This window comes from Leptonychotes weddellii, chromosome 12 (genome assembly GCF_054177405.1).
Source record: "Leptonychotes weddellii isolate Sample4059 chromosome 12, ASM5417740v2, whole genome shotgun sequence".
Lineage (NCBI taxonomy): Eukaryota > Metazoa > Chordata > Mammalia > Carnivora > Phocidae > Leptonychotes > Leptonychotes weddellii.
In genome coordinates, this window is record NC_138380.1 from 48,293,681 (window position 1) to 48,316,274 (window position 22,594).

The window sequence follows — 22,594 nt, forward strand, 5'->3', positions numbered from 1 at the left end:
GGAACACAAGCAGGGGGAGTGGGAGAGGGAGAAGCAGGCTTCCCGCCGAGCAGGGAGCCCGATGCGGGGCTCGATCCCAGGACCCCGGGATCATGACCTGAGCCGAAGGCAGACGCTCAACGACTGAGCCACCCAGGCGCCCTCTGAGTGCGTTCTTAATAGAATAGTACCTGCTGTATATTCTACCATCGGATATGCATCGCCCTCAACATTTTCATCAGCTAGGGTTCTATTCTTTTCAATAACAGGCTCTTCTTCCTCCAAATCCTGATCCTTGCTTTTAACACATACCTTCCTGAAAAGGACATTTTGTACCACCAAACTCCGTGAACAGAACCTAACTCCCAAATCCCAGTCACTGGCTTCGCCGTACTGGTTTTTCCACGTGTGGTGAATGACTTGGGTGTAGACATCTGAGAGAGGAGAGAGCATTCAAAGCCAAGAGCTGTGTTGCTCCCGGAGTGCTGGTGGGGGGTGGGGTAAGCAGCACAACACCATTCACTTGGGCCATCTGGTTGCCACATCTCGGGATGTGAGAGGCAGGGACAAACAGAAGTCCGCTCCTCTCTTTCGCCCCGTCATTTCTAACTCGACTCTGTACAGGATTCAGCTGAAATGGGATAATATTCCTTGCCTCAGCCTCAGGGGACAGTTACAAAGGACTTGTATAAAAGGATTAAGTGGTCCATTTCACTTTCTACCTTGAACTATTATAATAGTTTTACCTGCAACATTTTACATAAAATGTGTTAAGATCAACTCAAAATATTATGTATTACGAAGATCAAAATATGCTCAAATTTTGTATATTTAAAAAATGATAGCTATGCGGGCGCCTGGGTGGCTCAGTCGTTAAACGTCTGCCTTCGGCTCAGGTCATGATCCTGGAGTCCCGGGATCGAGTCCCGCATTGGGCCCCCTGCTCGGTAGGGAGTCTGCTTCTCCCTTTGCCCCTCCCCCTGCTCGTGCGCGCGCTCTCTCTCTCTCTCTCTCTCAAATAAATAAAAATTAAGAAAACAAATTTTAAAAAATTGATGGATATGCAATGTTGATCATCACATACTATATTAAAGCCACTTATTTTGGATACAACTTGCTCAAAATAGGTTCCTTAGGAGAACACACCCATGTTATACACTAAGTGTACATACTCTGATAGCAGTCACATCACCTTTGAAGCCTGAGAAGACTTATGTGGCAACAAAAATTGTAACAGTTTGGTTACCAAAAGAACAAAAAGCAACTCTCTATACACAGAAATACAGATGAGTCATTTTAAAGGTCCTTTACAGAAAGTGTGGCCCAGAGCGTAATACCTGGTTTCGATAAATGTTATCTCAATTTTAACAGCTTTAACTGAATGGGAGAAGTTTCCTTTATGAGGACTAAGCCAGAAAATTCTTACAAATGGTTCTTCCTTTTTGAAATCCAATCACTGGGTTTCTAAGAGTTTACACAAATGTTCTTGATGAAGCATTCCCGTTCCCATCTGTAAAACACATTTTAGCTATGAAATAAAATCATTCATCTACCTTTAACTTCCAATCAAGGGGAACATTACTGAGAAAGTCACAACAAGGTGGCATCCTTAATACATAATAATGACATATGCAGGAAATGCACCATTATTTATACATGTGACGTGCTGTAAATTGCTTCCATCATAAGAACTAATTGTAGTGATTATTAATGCAGTGTTATGAACTGTCAGAATTGCTGTATGTAATTACATTTGTGCAAATGCTTCATTACCTGCCTAATGAATCTGGCATACATGCACATGTAAACCACTGTTTTTGTTAACATAATGAAGGACATTTTTTTTTTTTTTTTTTGCACTAAGCTGCTATGTAGAACTGGTTTGACCTGTCTTATGAAGTTCGAGCATCCACTGCTGGAAAACCTTTGATCTGGTGTATTTTCACACTTGGCAGACGATGCACATACGGTGTCAGCTATTTCAATAATAGCTTCAAAAGAGAAATTATGGTCCATTTGATAGTGGCCAAAGACTGACAGATTCAGTACACTCTTTGGAAGAGGTTATCTGGCCACCGGCACTTACGTGAGGGTTTGCCTCTAAGTAGTTGTAGAGGACATTGGCGCAAATGGTGAGGTCTCCAGGACTGAAGGGGTAGCTGCGGCTCCAGCCCCGGGGGCCAAACCTCAGTCTCCCGGCCACACAAGCATGGAAGTAGCACAGAGAAAAGAGGATGCTTTTAAACTCCTGCTCCCTGGAGCACGCCTCAAGTGTATCCTGGGAGAAAAGGAAAATATTTGATTATCCTTCTGCACCCTTTCCAAGGGCAAGGGTCTGCATGTTCAATGACCTTGTGTATAACTCCGAGGGAGATCTAGGACAGGGGTACCATGCAGTTTGAAGCACGGCTGCCTGGCCTATCAGCGCACAATAGAGGACTGACCTCTGGCGCTTGCTGGTCTGTTAATTTAAGAGCAATGCTTTCACTTTGCTTCAGTTATTTTACCAAATGCATCTAAGTTCGCTAGAAAATAACAAAATTCATTCCGAGCCGTGGTGATACTGCTTGACATCATGTTCCCCTGCAAAATTCTCCTTGAGAAATCTAGCTGATCAAAGGACACCACCTTCGTTTCATCAGTGTAGCAGAATACTACTTAACCCCCAGCCCTTCATCTCCTCTGGTTTCAGAGTCATACAGATTACCTGGGCACATGGCCACCCACCAAAAAACCATTTCCCATCTCCCGTTGAAGCCAGATGTGTCATATGACCAAGTCCTTGCCAAAAGAATTTGAGCAGAAGTGATGTGTACAATTTTCATGTCGTTTACTTGAAAGGAAGTTGCTTGCCCTGGGTGTCACTCTTTTCCCTTCTCTGTGGGCTAGACAGGAAGATGACCAGACAACCACGGAAGCCACGAGTGAGTTCCAGGGGAGACACCTACCAGCTTGGGTGTGCAGATGAGCTCATGAAAGCTGCCAGTTATATGTGAGAGACGTCATCTTGTTTGGATCACTCTAATTATGTAGTCTACCTGAGCTAATACAATCATCCTGACAAATGGTCTCCTTCCAATGAACTTAAAGTAGAATTCATTGCTGGGTGGAGAGAATGGCATATGGAAGGTGGGAAAACACACCCTGTAGACTAGATCTCTAACATTTTTTTTGAAATTGCAGAGGCAAAATTAAATCCTGGCATGCTGGTATGGTTATGGCTCCCACCGCCATAAAATTAAAAGGTGAACAACAGCCATCCAGTCTCTGTCTTAAGCAAGTAGTACTTTATTCTCAGCTTCGGCAGTTCTGTGAGGCAAACAAGGACTACTTCAACTGATGTTGGGCAGTAGAGGAAGATAAGGCTAAAGCTGTACCTTCTTGCCTTCTCCTTTAAAATGGCCAAATTATAGCCAGTCTACATTTAAAATGAATCTGACAACTTGGGCCATCTATAAAGTGTATTTAGCACCTTTCAGGTGGGAGTTCAGATCTGGTCTCCCAGGCAACTTCTAGTAAAAGTCTAAACCAAACCAAGACTAGACTTGTTCTCTTGTTCTAAGACTAGAAGAAGCTTTTCAGTTTCTTTCTGTCTCACTTTCATGAGAATCCAAGGTTATTACTAAATACAGTTCTAGAACTGGCCAGGCCATCCACAGTGCAGACCCAACTAAATCACTAGGTCATTCTTTTTTTTTTTTTTAATTTTATTTATTTATTTGACAGAGAGACACAGCAAGAGAGGGAACACAAGCAGGGGGAGTGGGAGAGGGAGAAGCAAGCTTCCCGCCAAGCAGGGAGCCCGACACAGGGCTCCATCCCAGGACCCTGAGATCATGACCTGAGCTGAAGGCAGACGCCTAAAGACTGAGCCACCCAGGCGCCCCTCACTAGGTCATTCTAAAGCATTAGGCCATTTCTAGGTAATTTATGGGGCTTGAAGATACACAATCATTAAACATAACATTTCCACAAACATGAAATAAAAGACAAGTTTGTGAAAGAATAGAAACCATATAATTGGAATTAATCTTGAAGAATATAAAAAATGTATTAGTTTTAAATGTAAGAAATTTCTAGGAGATGAAATAGAAATATCAAACTTTTACTTAGGAATTATGATCTAACAAGTCACCTAACACCTCCCTGAATAACATATAGTCCACAGAAAACCAAGGTACTACAATAACCAGGACATTAATTCCATAAATAATTCATATAATGGATTTAGTTTTATCCTCAACGCTTAAAAAAAAAACCCAAAAACTTACAATTTGGGCACCTGGGTGGCTCAGTTGGTTAAGCATCCGACTCTTGATTTCAGCCCAGGTCATAATCTCAGGGTTGTGAGATCAAGCCCTGCTTTGGGCTCCATGCTGGGCGTGTGAGCCTGCTTACGCTGGGAACCTGCTTAAGATTCGCTCTCTCCCCTCCCGCCCCGTCCTGCCCCTACCCCACCCCCCCCTCAAAAAAATTACAACTTAATGCCCATTTCTTTATGCTCTGATAATATAAATGCCACTGGAAAAAATATGAATCAAGTTTTTCTAATTAGGAAAAAGTATGAGTCTACCTAACATTCTACACTTCAGGTCAGTTGTATTTTTACAAACCAAAAGATGAGCAAATTACTATCAGAAAATACACAAACAGCACTGTGAACAGAGAACAGGCATCCACACTCACGCAGATGAGAGTTTTACATGAGCAACTACCAGTTATTTGTTTCTGCTGCAAATCTTAGAGAAAAAGAAATCTAGGGGTGCCTGGGGGGCTCAGTCGGTTAAGCGTCCAACTTTTGATTTTGGGTAGGGTCATGATCTCAGGGTCTTGGAATTGGGCCCTCTGCACTGAGCATGGGGCCAGCTTGGGATCCTCTCTCTCCCTCTGCCCTTTCCCTGCCTCCCCTAGCATGTGCTGTCTCAAAAAAAAAAAAAAAAGAAAGAAAAAAGAAGAAAAAAGAAATCTATATCTTATTTCAAAAATGTGGTTATTATCTGGGTATGAAAGGAGCCTAAACAGTACTCCCTTATGACATCTTCTTTCTTTCTTTGGTTTTTATTTTTTTTAAATTTTTAAAATTTAAATTCAATTAATTAATATATAATGGATTGGCTTCAGAGGTACAGCTCTGTGACTCATCAGTCTTTTTTTTTTTTTTAAAGATTTTATTTATTTGACAGAGAGACACAGTGAGAAAGGGAACACAAGCAGGGGGAGTGGGAGAGGGAGAAGCAGGCTCTCCTCTGAGCAGGGAGCCCGATGCGGGGCTCGATCCCAGGACCCTGGGATCATGACCTGAGCCGAAGGCAGACGCTTAACGACTGAGCCACCCAGGTGCCCCTCTTTTTTTTAAATTAACATATAATGTATTATTTGTTTCAGGGGTGAAGGTCTGTGACTCATCAGTCTTTTTTTTATTAGCATATAATGTATTATTTGTTTCAGGGGTGCAGGTCTGTGACTCATCAGTCTTACACAACACACATCTTCAAGAGGCAGGTGCTATTGAGCTGAAACACACAGGGAGACAGGACCCTATAAGAAATGCTTCTTTACATCTTGATCACTTAATGATTGCATTTACATAAATAAAGGACTAATATTAAACTTGTTCATTATGAACATACATATCAAAGTTCAAAGGTAAATTCTGACTTGGGGGTAAGATTAAAAATACAAATTTAAATGATTTGAACAGTAAAACATGCAAAACAAAAACACCGCACGGGAACAGTTCATTTGTCCAGATCCCTTGAGTGCTTTTCTCATCTGAGGAGGGCGCCCAGACAACAGAAGTGATGACTTGGACTTGTTTCCCTAACCCAAAGGAGTACGCAAGGTAGACGGCATCCATTACCCTTTGTCCGTGTCGCAAGCCTCAGCTACGTAAGACCGTGGCAGCAACACAGAGCACCCAGGATGATACCAGCAGCCGTGGCAAAGTGGGAAGCCTGTGATACAGATCACTAACTGCCTGTCTGAAAATATCCTGTTGCTGACTTTTAGCTGGGCATACGGCTGCCCAAGATAAACTGGCTCTTCCTAGCCTCTCGTGCAGGTAGGTAACACAATGTGACTACGTATAACCAGTGAGAGGCAAGGAGAAGTATTATGTATTCACTTGTAGGAAGCACCTTAAAAAAAAACAAAAACAAAAACATGTGCCCATGGTCATCTTCTTTGTTTCTTCTTTCATCCTACTGTCAGGAACATGGATATGGGGGCTGCCACCTGGGACCCTGGCAAGCCCATTCCAGAAACAGCGAACTGTAAAAGAACTAGATTGATGACAACTTCATGGGACAGTGAGCTCTGAATGACCTACCTCCAGAATTCTCAGGTGGCAGATATAGTTCTTTAACTTTTTTTAAGCTACAGTTGTTTCCTACTTCTTTCACAGGTAGCCAAGCATAATTCTAACTGGGAACATACTCACAGATGACCAGGGAGTACAGGTTAATACCCTTGAATCACATCATCTGAATAAAACCCACATTTTATTTTCTAACATAATGACAAGTCAACATTCATAAGACTATTCTAAAATTTTTAGATTTTCTTTAGAGTTTTTGTTGGGTAGGTTTGGGCTGTAAGAGGTTTGATAGGAAGTTTATTAAATAAATAACCTTGATTATCTTTGCTTTTGCTACTTCTGATCAAATTTATTCTTAATATTTCAGAGGATCCTTTCTACTAGATAAATATTTCCCCTTTAGGTACTTAAGAGTCTTTCCAATAGTTGTCATCTTCAGTTAATCTAAGTGGCTTTCTAGGTAATAGTCAAAAGAACAGATACTTTCATAAATAAACTAGAACAGGGGAAGGGATTCATGTATAGGTTTTGGGGGATCTGTTCATCCCTATCATGATATGCAACAAATTTCTCAATGTGCATTTCCCTGGGGAGAGTATCTGTGGTTTTATCAGATTATCAGAGAGGTCCTTCCCCCCCCCCCCCAAAAAGCTGACAGACAATTGGGCTGAGGCATATTTGATCATGATATGCTCACTTTTCACAAATACAGATAATTGTCCTATGGGTTGGATAAATCCTATTTAAATGTATTAAATTCCTGTTTTGTATTTACTTTGGGAAAGAGGTTGAGAATGTCCTAAGTGGTCAGAAATTATCAACCGAGGAATAAAAAAAAAATATATATGCCTGCCGTGGTTCACAAAAGAAAACATACTGCAACTATGTAATACTGTCAACAAGATTTCTCAGTGCCTTCTTTATACAGTGGACCATGTTTATATAGGCTATAAATTACTTAATTAGGTAATTAACTGTATTCTTCAAAACTGTAATCTTAGGTGGCCAATTATTATAATTCCTTCATAATGTTGGCTTGAGTATTGGCCCAGAAGATACTAGTGAAGAATGATAATATTTCTAACAGGAGTCTTTTTTTTTTTTTTAAGATTTTATTTATTTATTCATAAGAGACAGAGAGAGAGGCAGAGGGAGAAGCAGGCTCCCCGCCGAGCAGGGAGCCCGATGCGGGACTTGATCCCAGGACTCCGGGATCATGACCTGAGCCGGAGGCAGACGCCCAACCATCTGAGCCACCCAGGCGCCCTAACAGGAGTCTTAATATACCAAACCATGTGCATTTCCTCTTTAGGGTTCATTCTACTTCTCCTAATAAGAATACTATTTCCTGGGGTGCCTGGGTGACTCAGTCGGTGAAATGTACTACTGCCGATTTCGGCTGGGGTCATGATCTCAGGGATGTGAGGTGGAGCCTTGCATGGGGCTCTGTGCCAGGCATGGAGCCTGCTTAAGATTCTCTCTCCCTCTCCCCCTCCCCTCAACCCCTCGTTTGCACTCTCTTTCTCTAAAACAGACAAACAAAATACTGTTTCCCAAGGGTGTCTAAGAAATCAGAGGGAATGGCAACTCAGGAAAACAACAACAAAGGAAATTTGCTTGAAACGCTTGATTATGATACAGATGTGATAATATGCATAAGGAGAGTAGTGATAATAGGAGTGTTTATGTTTGTATTTATTTATTTTGGAAGGAAATCAAAGTAAATAAGATGGCAACATGGATATACGGGGAGAAGACGATTTAAGTTTACTAACATCAAAAGCAGATCTAAAACACTGCATATTATACTGGAACTCTCCCCAGGTCATTACTGTTGTTGCTGTCCTCAGTACCAGCAACCAGAATAACAGTGGCTTCTTCTCTTCCCATGCTAAGAGATATTGGTCTGCCACGTTTGTCTTTAATAGCAGGTTCTTCAGAAAGGAATGTAATGTATCCTCCTTAAACATGTAGCTGCAGTATTTTTTTAAAGATTTTATTTATTTAAGAGAGAGAGCACATGTGCGAGTCTGAGTGAGGGGGAGGGAAGGGGAGAGAGAGAATCTTAAGCTGACTCCACGCCCAGCGCGGAGCCTGACTTGGGGCTCCACCTCACGTCCCTGAGATCATGACCTGAGCCTAAACCAAGAGTCGGATGCTTAACTGGCTGAACATGTGGCTGTAGTTTCAAGGCAAAACATAGATTTTCTAGTCGCTGGAATAGGGAACAGCAGGGGGATACTTTCAAGAGATTAAATCAGACACTCAGATTTCACTTCAACCCTCTGCACGAGATGCATGAGTAGCTAATGGCCCCATGGTTTTGTGAGAAGACCCTGACTTTGCCCTCAGACCAGGCTTCTGTTTTCTTACCTGATCAAAGTTGTAGAGGGCGGCATGCAGATTGGCCAGCATTCCTGTGGGGGGTTCATTAGTAATTTTAATGGAATTTTCCAGGAGTCCTTGAGGGATGATGTGTTCTTGTGGTGTAGCTGCAGATTCGGCACTCATGAAAACCCGGTAATCTCTGTGGCCTCCTTGGCTGAATCTTTCGAGGAGTTTCTCCAAGGTTCCTAGCCACTTGGCTACCAAATGGACATTCTGAAAAAACAGTATGGCTTATAATTCTAGTGAAACTGAAGTAGATTACTTAAATTATGGGATCACAATATTTTCCTATATATCAATGTGTAGAAAACTCAGAGAAGCAGGATTTAATTTTTCCTGTATCATCATGTTAGGGAACAAAACAAAGCACCAAAACACGACTGTACGGTGAACACGTGTAGGGTTCCAAATCACCACAGCTTACCTTTGCAAACCCAAATCTCCTTCAACACACTTAGCCACTTCCAACACCCATCAGTCACCTCTGACATGGAGTTCCTGACACTCTTCTTTGTTACAGTTCAAACTCAATTATGGAGACTTAGCTGGTTAGTTTAATCAAGGATAAAAACTAAAAGCCAGAAATGTACCTCATCACCCATTTCATTGTTTCTGATACCAACCTCCTCTACTCAACGCCTACTCATTAGTATGTGAACTCCAAAGGATGTGAGGGGTAAATGGCTAGCCGAGAAAGAAATCACTCTTTGTTAAGATGCTCTGCGGATCCCTGATAGGTTAATTTCCTTAAACCTAGAACTTTCAAAAATTATGAAAGAAACAAATGTCACCACCATCACTTCTTGATTTTCAGTTTTATGATTCACAATCCTCCAACCCTCCAATCCTAAACACCCGTGGAGTACATGGTAGTTGGCGTGGTGAGAACAGTGTGAAGGCCCTGCCCTCACACGCTCTCTGGCTCTGGAGACGTCCTTATTGTAGTGATTTCAACATCACACCTAGGAATATGTAGTTACTTCCAGCAAAGAAAAACATTTAATATTATAAAAGCTACAAAAAACCCGAAGAATAAAGGCAAATCGGGAATGGAATAGTAATGCAGGTACCTTTCTTTGAAACAGTTCTGTTGTAAGAAGATCTATGCCAATTTAATTGTTCACATTATGAGGCTTTTTCTTCCTTTGGCAAATACTGAACATAGTATCGGTAGGTATCATAGCTGAACTGTGTTCCCCCAAATTCAAATGTTGGAAGTCCTAACCCTCAGTACCTCAGAAAGTGACTGTATTTGGAATAGGCCTTCAAAAAGGCAATTAAGAGTAAATGCAACAATTAGAGTGAGTCTTAATCCAATATGGCTTATGTCTTTATAAGAAGAGGTGATTAGGGGACACACACACACACACACACACACACACAGAAGGGAGACCATGTGAAGACACAGGGAGGAGACAACCATCTACACACCAAGGAGAGAAGCTTCAGAAGAAACCAACCCTACTGACAACTTGATCTCAGACTTTTGGCCTCCAGAACTGTAAGAAATTAAATTTCTGTTCACTAAGCTACCCAATGTGTGATACTTTGGATTGGCAATCCGAGCAACCTTATACAGCAAGTAAGGGCTGTGAGTTTCCCACCCTCCATGCTTGCTACTAGATTACAGCGAAAGCACTTCTCACACCTAACTGTGCCACTCACACAAGCAAGCAGAAAAAACAACAATAAAACCTATTTTGCAAGCTCAAATATGACCTATCTTATGGCCTACAAGACCTTACTCCAGAAGTTTACTTGAAACAAATATAAGGATACTCTAGGCAGTGACTTTGGAGTCAAGGAACAGAAAAATCTCCAATTGAGCCATCCCTGAACACAGGCACATTCTGGAGTCCAGCCTGAGGGTTCTTGATCCTTGAGGATCTTCTTGAGGCTCTTGGCTTTGACACTGGCTAGATTCTTGTGCCCACTTGTCCAAGGGCAGCAATGCCCGTGCAACATTTTTAGCCAATCCATGTATCTTGGAAACCACCCATTTTGCCCGTGAAAATAGATTTTTAATAAATCCATTATGTCAATTCACAAGCCATCTGGTGTATATCTGAGACAAAGATAGATGCCATCCTGCTATCTCTGCACTAGTTTTCTCTGGCGTATGGGCTTCTGATAAAATGCTAGCTAAACCTCCCTTGAAGGGCTCTACCTGATCACAGTGACTGACCACTGTAGAGTCTGGTTAAGAGCTCATTAGCATGAGCACACATATCATATCAGCCTACGCGGATATAATTTAATGTACATTACAAACAACATAACAAGTTCCCATTATGCTGGTCTCCCCTTTATTCAAAGTCCTGCTTCTCTTTTGAATGGCAAAGAGATATAGAAACCTCCAGAAACTGGGACAGCCACAGGCCTGGGGCCGAGCCCTGCGTCAGGCTCCCTCTCCCTCTGCCTGCCGCTCCCCCTGCTCATGCTCTCTGTCGAATAAATAAAGGAAATCTTAAAAAAAAAAAAAAAAAATAAAGCCACTTGCAAATGTAAGGTATAATAACAATGGCGTTGGCAATCTATACAGGCCTGTTTGTCTTCAAGCACTCTTAGAATGTTCCAGCTATCCGTAAGTCAGGAGAATAAGAGGGTTCCCTCTAATAGTTTTAATTTTGAAGCACAATGGCTAGAAAATCCCTCAAAAGATGATGGCTATCCTTGTCAGCTGAGGCTCTTAACACCTGCGGAGCGGTCACCAGGACTGAGAGAACACTGAGGACTCCGCAAATCACCATCTGTCAGGAGGAAGGATCATTCCTATTGGCCTGGACGACTCTGCACCGTCCATCCCTTGGAGCCATTCCCAGTTTTTTCCAAGAAGATGAAACACTCACTTGGAGGATGACCCAGTGTCCTCCTTTGGAAGCTTTCTCCAGGGCCTTTTCTGCCACCACCTCCTGACCTTGTCCTAAAGACACGTTGTGGAATTTTCCCGAGTCCATTGTAAACCCCAGTCTTTTGCCTGTGGGAGCATACAACATGGTAAGAGGAAGGGTGAATCAAGGAGAGGTGAGAAGAGTCTGGAATCTTGTGTCTCATGTCCATCTGTGGTTACTGCTGCCACCTTCTAGGTCACTTTCCTGAAGAATCCAAACTCCACTTCTGTTGTTTCAACAGGCAGCATTTTGGGCTCTCAGCAGCAGCCTCCTCGGGAGCATTAGCAGAGCCTGTGCAAATAAGTTCCTCTGGTTTTACGGTAATGAAGCTTTTGACATTTTGATAGATGGCAAATATTGTTATTGAGCTTTATTAACTCTTGCAGGAGTAGCAAAGCATTGCCCTCATAAAAACGAGCAACATGTGGTAGCTATCACATCATGTTTTGAACAAATAGGCTCACTGGGGAAGTGCAGGAGCCTCTCACCTTGTGGCCATGCTTGAATCGAGCACAGTCAGGTCACAGCTCTGTTAACCTGGCATTCTCCGTGCAGGCTGTGCAGAATAGTAATCCAAAGCACAAAGCGACAGTGCCTTGCACAATCGAATGGGCTTGCTCTAATGACCACTATTTAGTCACAGGGGGCACAAGATTACACTAGAATGGAGAAAATTGCCCTCTGGCCCTTACATAGTCAGAAGGTGGAAAACAGTACAAAAGAAACTTGCATTTATGCCAACCAGAGGAATGTTCCGTTTGAACATTTCTTCAGACCACCGTGTTATTAGCTTACATTTTCCATATACTCCATCTCCCACAAATGAAAAAGAAAGAAGGAAAGAGAGAGAGAGAATGAAAGTAACTAGCTATGAACTGAGAGCAAGGTTGGGTGAGCACTGGGTGAGAGGGAGGGCGGGAAGGCAAGCCTCCGGGCCCCTCACCAAGGATCTCTAGATCTTTAAGGGCGTCCACCCCTGGAGACAGGATGAAGAAGATGGGCGTGGCCGGGCTGCTTTCTTCAAATGCTTTAACTAAATCCACTCTGGTCCTCCCCACATAGTTGGCACCCAGTTTTTCCTCCACGAAATTCCTATAAAAGAGGACAATGTCAAAGACATGATCAGTGCTCATGACCTTAAAAAGTGCCACAACTTGGATCAGCTTAAATCACAGGCACAGGAAGGAAGCAAACTACCTTCATTACGTGGGATGTTTTCGCGGAACAATATGAATCCAGCTAGATTTATGCATCAGTGTCAGTGAAATCCCTTCCTGCTTTAGAAGCTCTGAAAATCAGAAGCCTACGTTCCATTTTGGGGGCTACTGAGACCCCCCCCCATCTGCGTACCACCAGCTGCCTGCGTATGGCTTTGTATCCCCCAAATCTCCTGCCAGATCCCCCATTACTTATTAACAGTTCATTAGATTTGCCACAGTGCAATTTTCCGGCCTGCTGGGTTTCTCATGAATATACAAATGCTTTTCGGGGTGTTTCTAATATAGGGAAGCTCAATTAAGCAGGGATTATTTTCCCGCGGTATCAGATTTAGCAGAAAGTAAGTACTACTAAGCAGAATTAACTTGTAAAGTAGGGCACGCTGAGGCATCTGCAAAGGGGAAATTAGTTGGAGTGGAGGAAAAGACCTGAGGTGTGTCACTGCTGTTGAACGAGGAGCCGAAAAGGAAGGAACCTGAGAACTCTTTGGTTGGTGAATTCAAATGAGAACATGACTTGCGTGAATTAAGCAGCATATTACCATTTAGAAGCCAAAAGGGCAAAGAAAAAGGACACACGGACCAAGACACAGACAGGGGTTCCTGCTTTAAATTGCATTGGTTGTAAAGTTATAGGACTATTAGTGTCTCCATGAAAGGAATTCATTTTTGTTTGATGTGCAAAATCGTCGGAGCCCAAATGCTACGGCTAAATAAAGACCGTGGAAATTGCACCAGGATAATGCATGCTCCTAGCCTCTGAACTCTGCTGACACCCATCTCTCGGGCTAGAATATTTCCAGAGGTTCCCCGTCTCCCCTCCTGATGTCAGAAGCAAGGTTTTCAGGAAGAATGGGCTCAGCCTGACGACAGAGCAGCACACCGGTGAGCGTTTCGCGAGTTTCAACAATAGTAATGACGACACCATCAAAGCTGCAAGCAGCATTGTGGCTCATCAGCAGGGACCACAAATGCGTCCACCAGATGCTCCCCGCCCCCGAAGACTAAGTCTCCTCTAGGTCAACATGTATTTCCAAAAATGCTAACTGCCCCACCTGAGAGCATATGTCATTCGGTCGGGGCGCACTGCCCTCAAAATAATCAGCTTCTGTACCAAACTTTTCTTCTTCCATTCTTGCGGCAACTTCTCTTTCTCTGGGCACTCGGATTCCACCCATTTCCTCCACTGCTTGGCTGATCCTTCCACATCTCGGTCTATGCCTCGAAATTCTTCCAGGAGGGCTACTGCCTGTCATACAATGGGGCACAGATAGGACGGGGGTAAATAGCTTAGAGTCTGAGAAAGAGACTAGTGGAAGAATCGACTCCTCTGTGAACACGCGGGGCTGGAGAGTCTTCGTTTCCTTGCTGGATGTACTCTCACCCTTTCCTGCCCTGCTAAGAGGGTGACCAGTGAGGCTTATTGGAACTCAACTCCCTGGTTCTCTGGCCTGGTTGGGTTTGGCCAAGAGGAGGCACTGGCCAGAGACTGGAGGGCTGGAGGAGAGAGATGCAAGGTTATCCCTTCCTCAGCGCCGTCCCTGTGATGACGTCCGTTGGCAGTGGCTTTGTTCGTCTACGGTAGGTCACAGCTCCTATAGGTTGGCTCTCTCCCCTAACTTCATTTCTCTACAGCTTCAGGAACTACTCCTTTTCTTCCTTTTCCCATCCCCATTCCTGGCTGATTCCCTTAGTCTTCTTCCCATACGATGAAAATATACTCTTTCTTAAACTTTTTTTTATCACCCCTTTGAATGGGCCATCTGTTTTCTGCTGAGACCCTGAGTGATAAACAAGCGGACTTGAATTTGTAATTCTACATAACCTAATAAAAAATTCTATTACAAATAAGCCTAAATATACTCTAAAAAGAGGGATAATGGTTCTTTTCAATGGGCAGAAATCTTCCTTCTTAGAAAAAGAATGCAGCAAATACCATATGTATGTTAGCATACAACAAGCATCTTTAAGGAATTCCAAAGTCTCGGGGAATAAACTCTTTTAACAGTAGGATCTTCTGACCAAAAAATGAGGTAAGAATCGGGACCTGGGGTTGACGAATAACTTTTTTCTCTACAACATCCTGTTCTGCTTAAACAAGTTATAATGAGAATAAACTACTGTGTTTTTTGTATGATTAACAAAAGTATTTGGGAAAAGTGGACAATATTATTAAAAAAAGAAAGCAAACCTGATTTAGGTAAATTGACAACAATGCTCATTTCTGTTCCTTGACTTTTACCAAAGGTCCTGCAGAATATATCTATTGAAGTAAGTTTTAGAAAGTGAAATACCGTCTTCTTCACCTACCTTGAGAGTACTCCATGACTGAGTAGTGAGGAAGTCAACAGGACTCAGGTAAGTGTGTTCAACTGTGAATCGAAGCAAGAAATCCAATTCCAGAGGGTCTATCTCTTTCTTTCTCAACAAAATCTTGAGGATACATAAATTGAAAAGGGTCATTTAGTTTACATCAAAATCAAGACACAGGAGGCAGTCATGATTTAACAGGATTGAATAGGCAGGACCAAGTCTACCGATAATTCCTATAGATACCTATCTGTTCTAAAGCTGAAGTAATAAATCTCAGATTATGCTCATGATCTCAAAACCTTGACTGAAAAATCTAGGAACAAATAATTATTGAAGACTGCTTCCCCCCCCCCCAATTTTAACACATACCTATTAGCAAATTATTTGAAATATACATTCATATTTAGTCTTTTGCTGTTAGATCAAACTTGTCTTAAAACTTGTAACAGGGCGCCTGGGTGGCTCAGTTGGTTAAGTGACTGCCTTCGGCTCAGATCATGATCCTGGAGTCCCGGGATCGAGTCCCGCATCGGGCTCCCTGCTCAGCGGGGAGTCTGCTTCGCTCTCTGACCCTCTTCCCTCTCGTGCTCTGTCTCTCATTCTCTCTTTCTCAAATAAATAAATAAAATCTTAAAAAAAAACACCAAAAACCTTGTTACACAAATTGGGAAAGCCTCAGGTGGTAATAGACCAAATTACTAAACAAAAGATAGAACCAGTATTGTAATTTAGCCTTGATACAGAAATTACATCTAATAAACTATGAGATATATGAAAGATTTTTTTTAAGAGAGGTGGGGAAGGGGCAGAAAGAGAGGCGGAGAGAGAGAATCTTAAGCAGGCTCCACGTGGAGCCTGATGAGGGGCTCGAGCTTGATCTCACAACCCTGAGATCATGACCTGAGCTCAAATCAAGAGTTGGATGCTTAACTGACTGAGCTACGCAGGTGCCCTGAAAGAATTTTCTTAAATGTGAGATTATATTAAGAAAAATAGGAAATTATTGTTTTATAGATACAACTAAACAAACAGTATAAATGGAAATAAACTTTAGATATCTGCATTAAAAAAAACTGGTTAAGTCCATAGAACATCTTAGGGGGTAAGAAGGGGGGATGAAATATTCCTAACTTTCACATAAAAATTATAATACCATATAAACAGGTAAAATGTTTGAGTTTTATGCTATTTTAAAACTCTAGGTATTTTCAAAGTGTATTATGGGTAGTAACACATTAAAAGGATATTTTATTCTATTGATTTTCTTAATTCATTTCAACAAATAATTGCCATGTATATACAAAGCTTTGATTTACAGAAATTGTCAGGATTTGAGATGAGCTATAATTTATCTCTGGCTTTCAAGGAGAAATTTTTTTTTTTTTTAGACAGAGAGTGTAAGTGGTGGGGGAGTGGTTGGGGGAGGGAGGAGCTGGGGGAGGCGAAGAGAGAAAGAGAATCTCAAGCAGAGTCCCACTCCTGCTGAGCACAGAGTCCCACTTGGGACTTGATCTCAGGGCACTGAGATGATGACCTGAGCTGAAATCTAGAGTTGGATGCCTAACAGACTGTGTCACTCAGGTGCCCCAAGGAGCCTGTTTTAAATAGATGATGTGCATACATGTGTGTGCATGTCATATAGTCTCAGTCCTGGCTTTTTACTGTTAATGAATACTATGTGTAAAAACAATTTCATTTTGTAGTGCCTTGCTCCGATTTCTCACATACATTATGAAGCACCTACACCTATATATTCTTAAATAACCCAAAGGAATCTACAAACACCGAAAGTATTGAAAGTAATAGTTTGCATTGTTAACAGCAGGTATTTATAAAATGCCTTCTTTGGGTGAGGCACTTTGGAGGGTACAACACACACCAGGCATTGACCTTCCATCTAGATTTGGGTTGATAGAAAGAGTTATACAGCAAACTAATGAAAGGACAACATGCTTATTTCATCTAGGCATTCAGTCTTCAAGGTTTTCTTCTTATCACGGGCATCTTTATTTAAAAACAATCTTTTGCTGGGGCACCTGGGTGGCTCAGTCGGTTAAACGTCTGACTCTTAATTTTGATTCAGGGGATGATGGGGGCTGTGAGATTGAGCCCTGCGTCGGGCTTCCTGCTCAGTGGGGGGAGTCTGCTTGGGATTCTCTCTCCCTCTCCTTCTCCCCCTCCCCCAGCTCTCACTCTCTCTCAAATAAATAAATAAAATCTTAAAATCTTTTGCTGCAATCTATATTAAAAAAAAAGAAAAAAGAATAAAAGGATAGATCTCACTAAAGATGGCAGCATGAAACCTGGAGCTCTTTTACGCAGTCACTGTTTTTTGTTTTTTTATTTTATTTTATTTATTTATTTGAGACAGAGAGAACGAGAGAGAGAGAGAGCACATGAGAAGGGGGAGGGTCAGAGGGAGAAGCAGGTTCCTTGCTGAGCAGGGAGCCCGATGCGGGACTCGATCCAGGGACTCCAGGATCATGACCTGAGCCGAAGGCAGTCGCTTAACCAACTGAGCCACCCAGGCGCCCCCAGTCACTGGTTTTTAAAGGGACAGAGAGACTCCTAGGACCATCTAGATCTGGACTCATAATTCCGATCTTAAAGAATCTCCCTGGTAGTACCCGGGAGGCTCTGCACAGGACCTGAGTAGTGAGGAGGAGGTCTCACTGATCTGCTTTTCAGGGTGACAGCTAATGTGGTCAGCTAAAGTGCATACCCACCCAAACCAACACCTCAGGACCTACTCAAAGGCTGTCATGTGTCCCAGTTTCCCCTGGGAAATTCAAACTTAACTCAGGCTACCAAGGGCTTCCAAGAAAGGTGGCATGTCTCCCTTCAGTGGAAGTAAAGCATATAATAAACAGAGGTATGGGGCTCTGGGGATGCTTTCAAGTGACGGATTTCCTTACCTGAAAAGCCATCTGGGACAGGAAGGTGAGCTTGTCCCTCTCAAACAGCGCCTGGCTGGTAGAGAGGAAGACAGCATAGGTGATGTTCTCCATGAGGATTGAGATGCGCCCCTGCACGTCCTCCACCTTGTCAGCCTGCTCAATTGCTCTGAGGAACAGCATGTTGAAAGCCTGGGGAATTTAAAGTGACTGGTAAAGGCTGGAAACCAATGCCTGATGTCTAGCTAGCCCCAGACACAAAGTAAACACGTGGAATCCCGTTGTACACGTTTATGTTGAACTTTACACAAAACTGCCGAACTGTTTTCCAAAATGGTTTTACCGCCTCGAGTTCTCATCAGCAACATGAAAGAGTTGCGGTACGGAACCTGTGTTAACGCTTGTTACCGCCGCTCTTGTACAAGTGTGGCTATTCTTTTTGGTCTATAATATTACTTCATTCTGCTTTTACTTTGCATTTTTCTGATGAATATTGAGCATTTGAAAATGTGCTCATGGGCAGTACACATAACTTAGCATAGGACATGTCTGTTCAAATCTTTCATTGTTTGAGTTGTCCTACTGAGTTGTACAAGTTCTTTATACATTCTGGTATAAGTTCATTATTAGATACACGTATTGGAAGGAGATTTTAATAGTACGTGGCTTGCCTTTTCATTTTCTTAATGTCTTTTGAAGACCATACATTTTTAATTTGGTAAGATTCAGTTTATCATTTTCTTTCTATTGTATCCTAAGAAATCTTTGTCTAACCTGAAGCCCAAAGATTGTCTCCCATTTTTTTTCCTAGAAATTTTATAGCTTTGCTAACTTATTTTGAGTTAATTTTGTATAAAGTGGGATGTAACGGTTAAGGTTCATTTTATTCTCTGTGGATATCCTGTTTTCTCAGCACCATTTGTTGTAAAAACTATCCCTTCTTCATTGTCTTGGTATTACTGCCAAAAATCAATTGATCATACATCTGTGGGACTACCCCTGGACTCTGTTATCTATGTATTTTTCTTTAGGCCTATTAGTATAGGTTTCTAATAAGTGCTGAAATCATGTACTGTAAGTTTTCTAAATATCTTATTCTTCTTCAAAATTATTATTTTAAATCCTTTGAATTTCTACACAAATTTTAGAATCACATTGTTGATTTCTACTAAAAAGCCTTCAGAGATTTGAGATGGAACTGAATCTATAGATCAATTTGGAAAGAATTGGCATCTTAGTAATATTGAGTGTTCTAATCCATAAACACGGTATACCTCTCCATGGTCTAGCTCAACAATGTTTTGTAGCTTTTAGCACATGGATCTTGTCTTGTTAAAATTATCCCTAAGAGTTTCATGATTTTGGAAGCTATTATAAATAGACTGAGTTATTAGTTTTATTTTCCAATTGTTTATACCTCATATATAAAAACAATCGATTTTGTATATTGACTTTATATCCTGCCATCTTGCTAAAAACTCACTTCTTAGTCCTAGTAGGTTTGTGGTAGATTTCTTAAGATTTTCTATATACATGATTAGGTCATTTGTGGGGGAAAAAAAAGACACTTTTTCTTCTTCTTTTTAAATGTCTGTGCCTTTTATTTTATTATTGTACTGGCAATAACCTGCAGGGCAGTTCTGAATAGAAGTGTTGCGAGAAGACATTGTTCTGATCTTAGGGGAAAGCATTCAATTTTTCAACATTAAGTATAATATTAGCTGTAGATTTCTGCAGATGGCCTTTTTCACTTTTAGAAGTTACCATCTATTCTTACTTTGCTCAGTTTTTTTTTTCTTTTTTTGACCAGGTGTTGAAATTTGTCAGATTCTCCGTCTGCATCCAATGAAGTGCTCATATGGTTTTTCTCTTTTGTTCTATTCATATGAAGACTTGTGTTATTTTTTAAATGTTTAACCAGCTTGCATTCCTGGCATAAATTCCACTTGGACATAATATATTGTTCTTTTTATATGTGGCTGGATTCAATTTGCCAATCTTTCCTTGAGAAGTTTGGCACCAGTGTTCATGAAGAGGTCTGCTCTGTGGTTTTCTTCTCTTGTAATGTCTTAGTCTGGTTTTCGTATTTGGGTAATGTTGGATTGATATTACTGATTTAATTTTATTACTCTTTATACAATGTGGTTGTTCCAAAATCCAACCACTCTGTGCTTCTCAGAATTTCTGCACCTAGCTCCATATTACTAGAAACCTGCTAGTTATTCTTGACTCTTTTCATTATTGTCCATATCTAATCCATTTCCAAGGGCTGATTATTCTAGCTTCAAACCATAGGTCAAGTCTATTTACTTTTGAGTCTTTTGTCATCAGTCATCTGCTTCAAACCGTTCAATGGCTCCTTTTTGCAGACAAAATATAATCCCAAATCCCCCACCTGGCAACAAGGTCTCCCATGATCTACATTTTCCCACCTCTCTAGACTCCTGTCTTGTCATCTTCTCCGTCACTCATTAATTACCCTCCAGCCACATAGATTCATTTACCATCTGGAATCCCAAACTCTTTCATGTCCCACACATCCTTGTTTTCTCCAAACACTCCATAGGTGGCTAAACTCTATAGGAATCAACTATAATGTCACTTCCTCTGAGAGGCCTTCTCTGAGCTAAGAGTGAAACAGTCCCTCCCATCCTTATTATTCTCTCTCATTGTAATCACTTTTACACACACACACACACACACACACACACCTATGTATCTCCATTCATATCTTTTTTTTTTTCGGAATTGTGCACTCAGCACAACATCTGGCTTGATGATTGATCTCAACAGCTATTTGTTTAAAAACTGAGTGACAGAATGAATGAATACGGCCCAGAGGCACAATGATGCAAAGTAAAGAGCATGGCTTTTGGGATCACAACCATGAGTTCAAATCCTGCCTTTTACCATTATAATGTGAATTCTTGGGCAATTTATTTAAAATCTGAAAATGTTAGCTTCCTTTCCTTTTTTTTAAATAGGGATACAATAATATATTGAGATGTTTCATGCATAAGAATGAACCAAAGTATGAAAATGTCCAGTATGTAACAGAGTGACTTAATGAATAGTTGTTCTCAATATTTCTCCTGTTCTACCAAAATATGAGAAATCTTTATATAAAATACCTACATTTTCACAAAGTAAAGGAATTACAAGGAGACTTCCCTTATATATAACAAACTCAAGACTCGGTTTAAGAACAAAAACAAATGTATTATGATGCCACATAATTTAATTATTTGAAAATGAAAATCATAAATAAAAGTTCCTGAGAAAATGAGGATTTTTTTTTTCCCCTCACTAGATCCTCAGGATTCCTTACTGGATATACTGATTGCTTAAAAATAAATTCTAAACTTCCAGAAACAGGTTGAACTCATGAAATTAAAAATTTTTCTTAGCCTATTCAGCATTACCTTCAAAGAGAACTGATAGATGGGGTTAATTTTTCTGAGATCATTAATAACAAAATAAAGAAGAGATGCTCTTGCGGCCACTGGTCTGTAACATTCTCGGGCCTCATTGATTTTTCTTTCATTTTCTTTAGCTTCAGTCACCTATGGTGAGATCAAACAATGTAAGTAACTCATAACTTACTCTTCATATTCTTTATACTTACCCAGTTGATGGAAGGGATGTATCTGAAATGAAAAATTATTTGCATTAAATAGAGAACACGTATGGCATCTATGTGCTTCAATTTTTCTAAAATGATTAGATTCATATTTTAAACCATTTTTTTTCATAAATTGAGTTTTCAGCAAGAATGGACATAATCCTAGCTGTTTTACAGTTACAGATTAAACAAACCTGATTGGTTTTGGTTTTACAGAATTTGTTCTGAGTAATGTCACCTTCCCCTGCCTCCTCTCTCTTTTTCGGGTTTAATAACCCAGCTATATCACCTCCCAGGGACAGCTCTCAAAAGTCTGCGGGGTCAATTCAATGCCGATAACTTTATTAGTCAACAAGGTATACAAAAGCAGCCAAGGGCAATAATATATCCAACAGCCAGGCTTACTAAAAAGCCTTTATATGAAGACTCTCGTGACTGTCTGACTTTGTACCAGATGATCCATATGCTCACATTTTTCCATTTAGTTTCTGTATTAGCCCCTGGTTACATTCAGAGAGATAATTAAAACAACAATAATACCACCACCACCCATCAACCAACATATTCATTTTTACTCAAGGTTCAGATATCTTTTTTTTTTTAATTTAGGACTATTGCTGGTCCTACAGCTTTTTAAGATAGTTTTTTTTTTTTTTTTTAATAAAGTTGATTCTTCATATTGGTGTATAAAAGGAAATAAAACATAGAGCAGAGGGCGCCTGGGTGGCTCAGTTGGTTAAGCGACTGCCTTCGGCTCAGGTCATGATCCTGGAGTCCCGGGATCGAGTCCCACATCGGGCTCCCTGCTCGGCAGGGAGCCTGCTTCTGCCTCTGACCCTCCCCCCTCTCATGCACTCTCTCTCAAATAAATAAATAAAATCTTAAAAAAAAAAAAAAAAACATAGAGCAGAGGGGGGAATCCCTACATAGCAATATACTAAGAAGATGGGAAGAGACATTTTAAGAGACAATTA

At 41.1% G+C, this 22,594-nt stretch overlaps 1 protein-coding gene across 1 annotated transcript in view; it reads right to left on the reverse strand.

The window, feature by feature from the left end:
• Window positions 1–1,046: 1,046 nt before the first annotated feature.
• The window catches only part of DNAH11 (dynein axonemal heavy chain 11), a 281,936-nt gene continuing 260,388 nt past the window's right edge, over window positions 1,047–22,594 (reverse strand). The window contains 8 exon segments of the mRNA XM_081800433.1: window positions 1,047–2,257; window positions 8,669–8,896; window positions 11,533–11,660; window positions 12,518–12,666; window positions 13,847–14,040; window positions 15,102–15,224; window positions 18,020–18,190; window positions 21,421–21,561. Coding sequence (XP_081656559.1) covers window positions 1,985–2,257; window positions 8,669–8,896; window positions 11,533–11,660; window positions 12,518–12,666; window positions 13,847–14,040; window positions 15,102–15,224; window positions 18,020–18,190; window positions 21,421–21,561 — 1,407 coding nt within the window. The 3' untranslated portion in view covers window positions 1,047–1,984.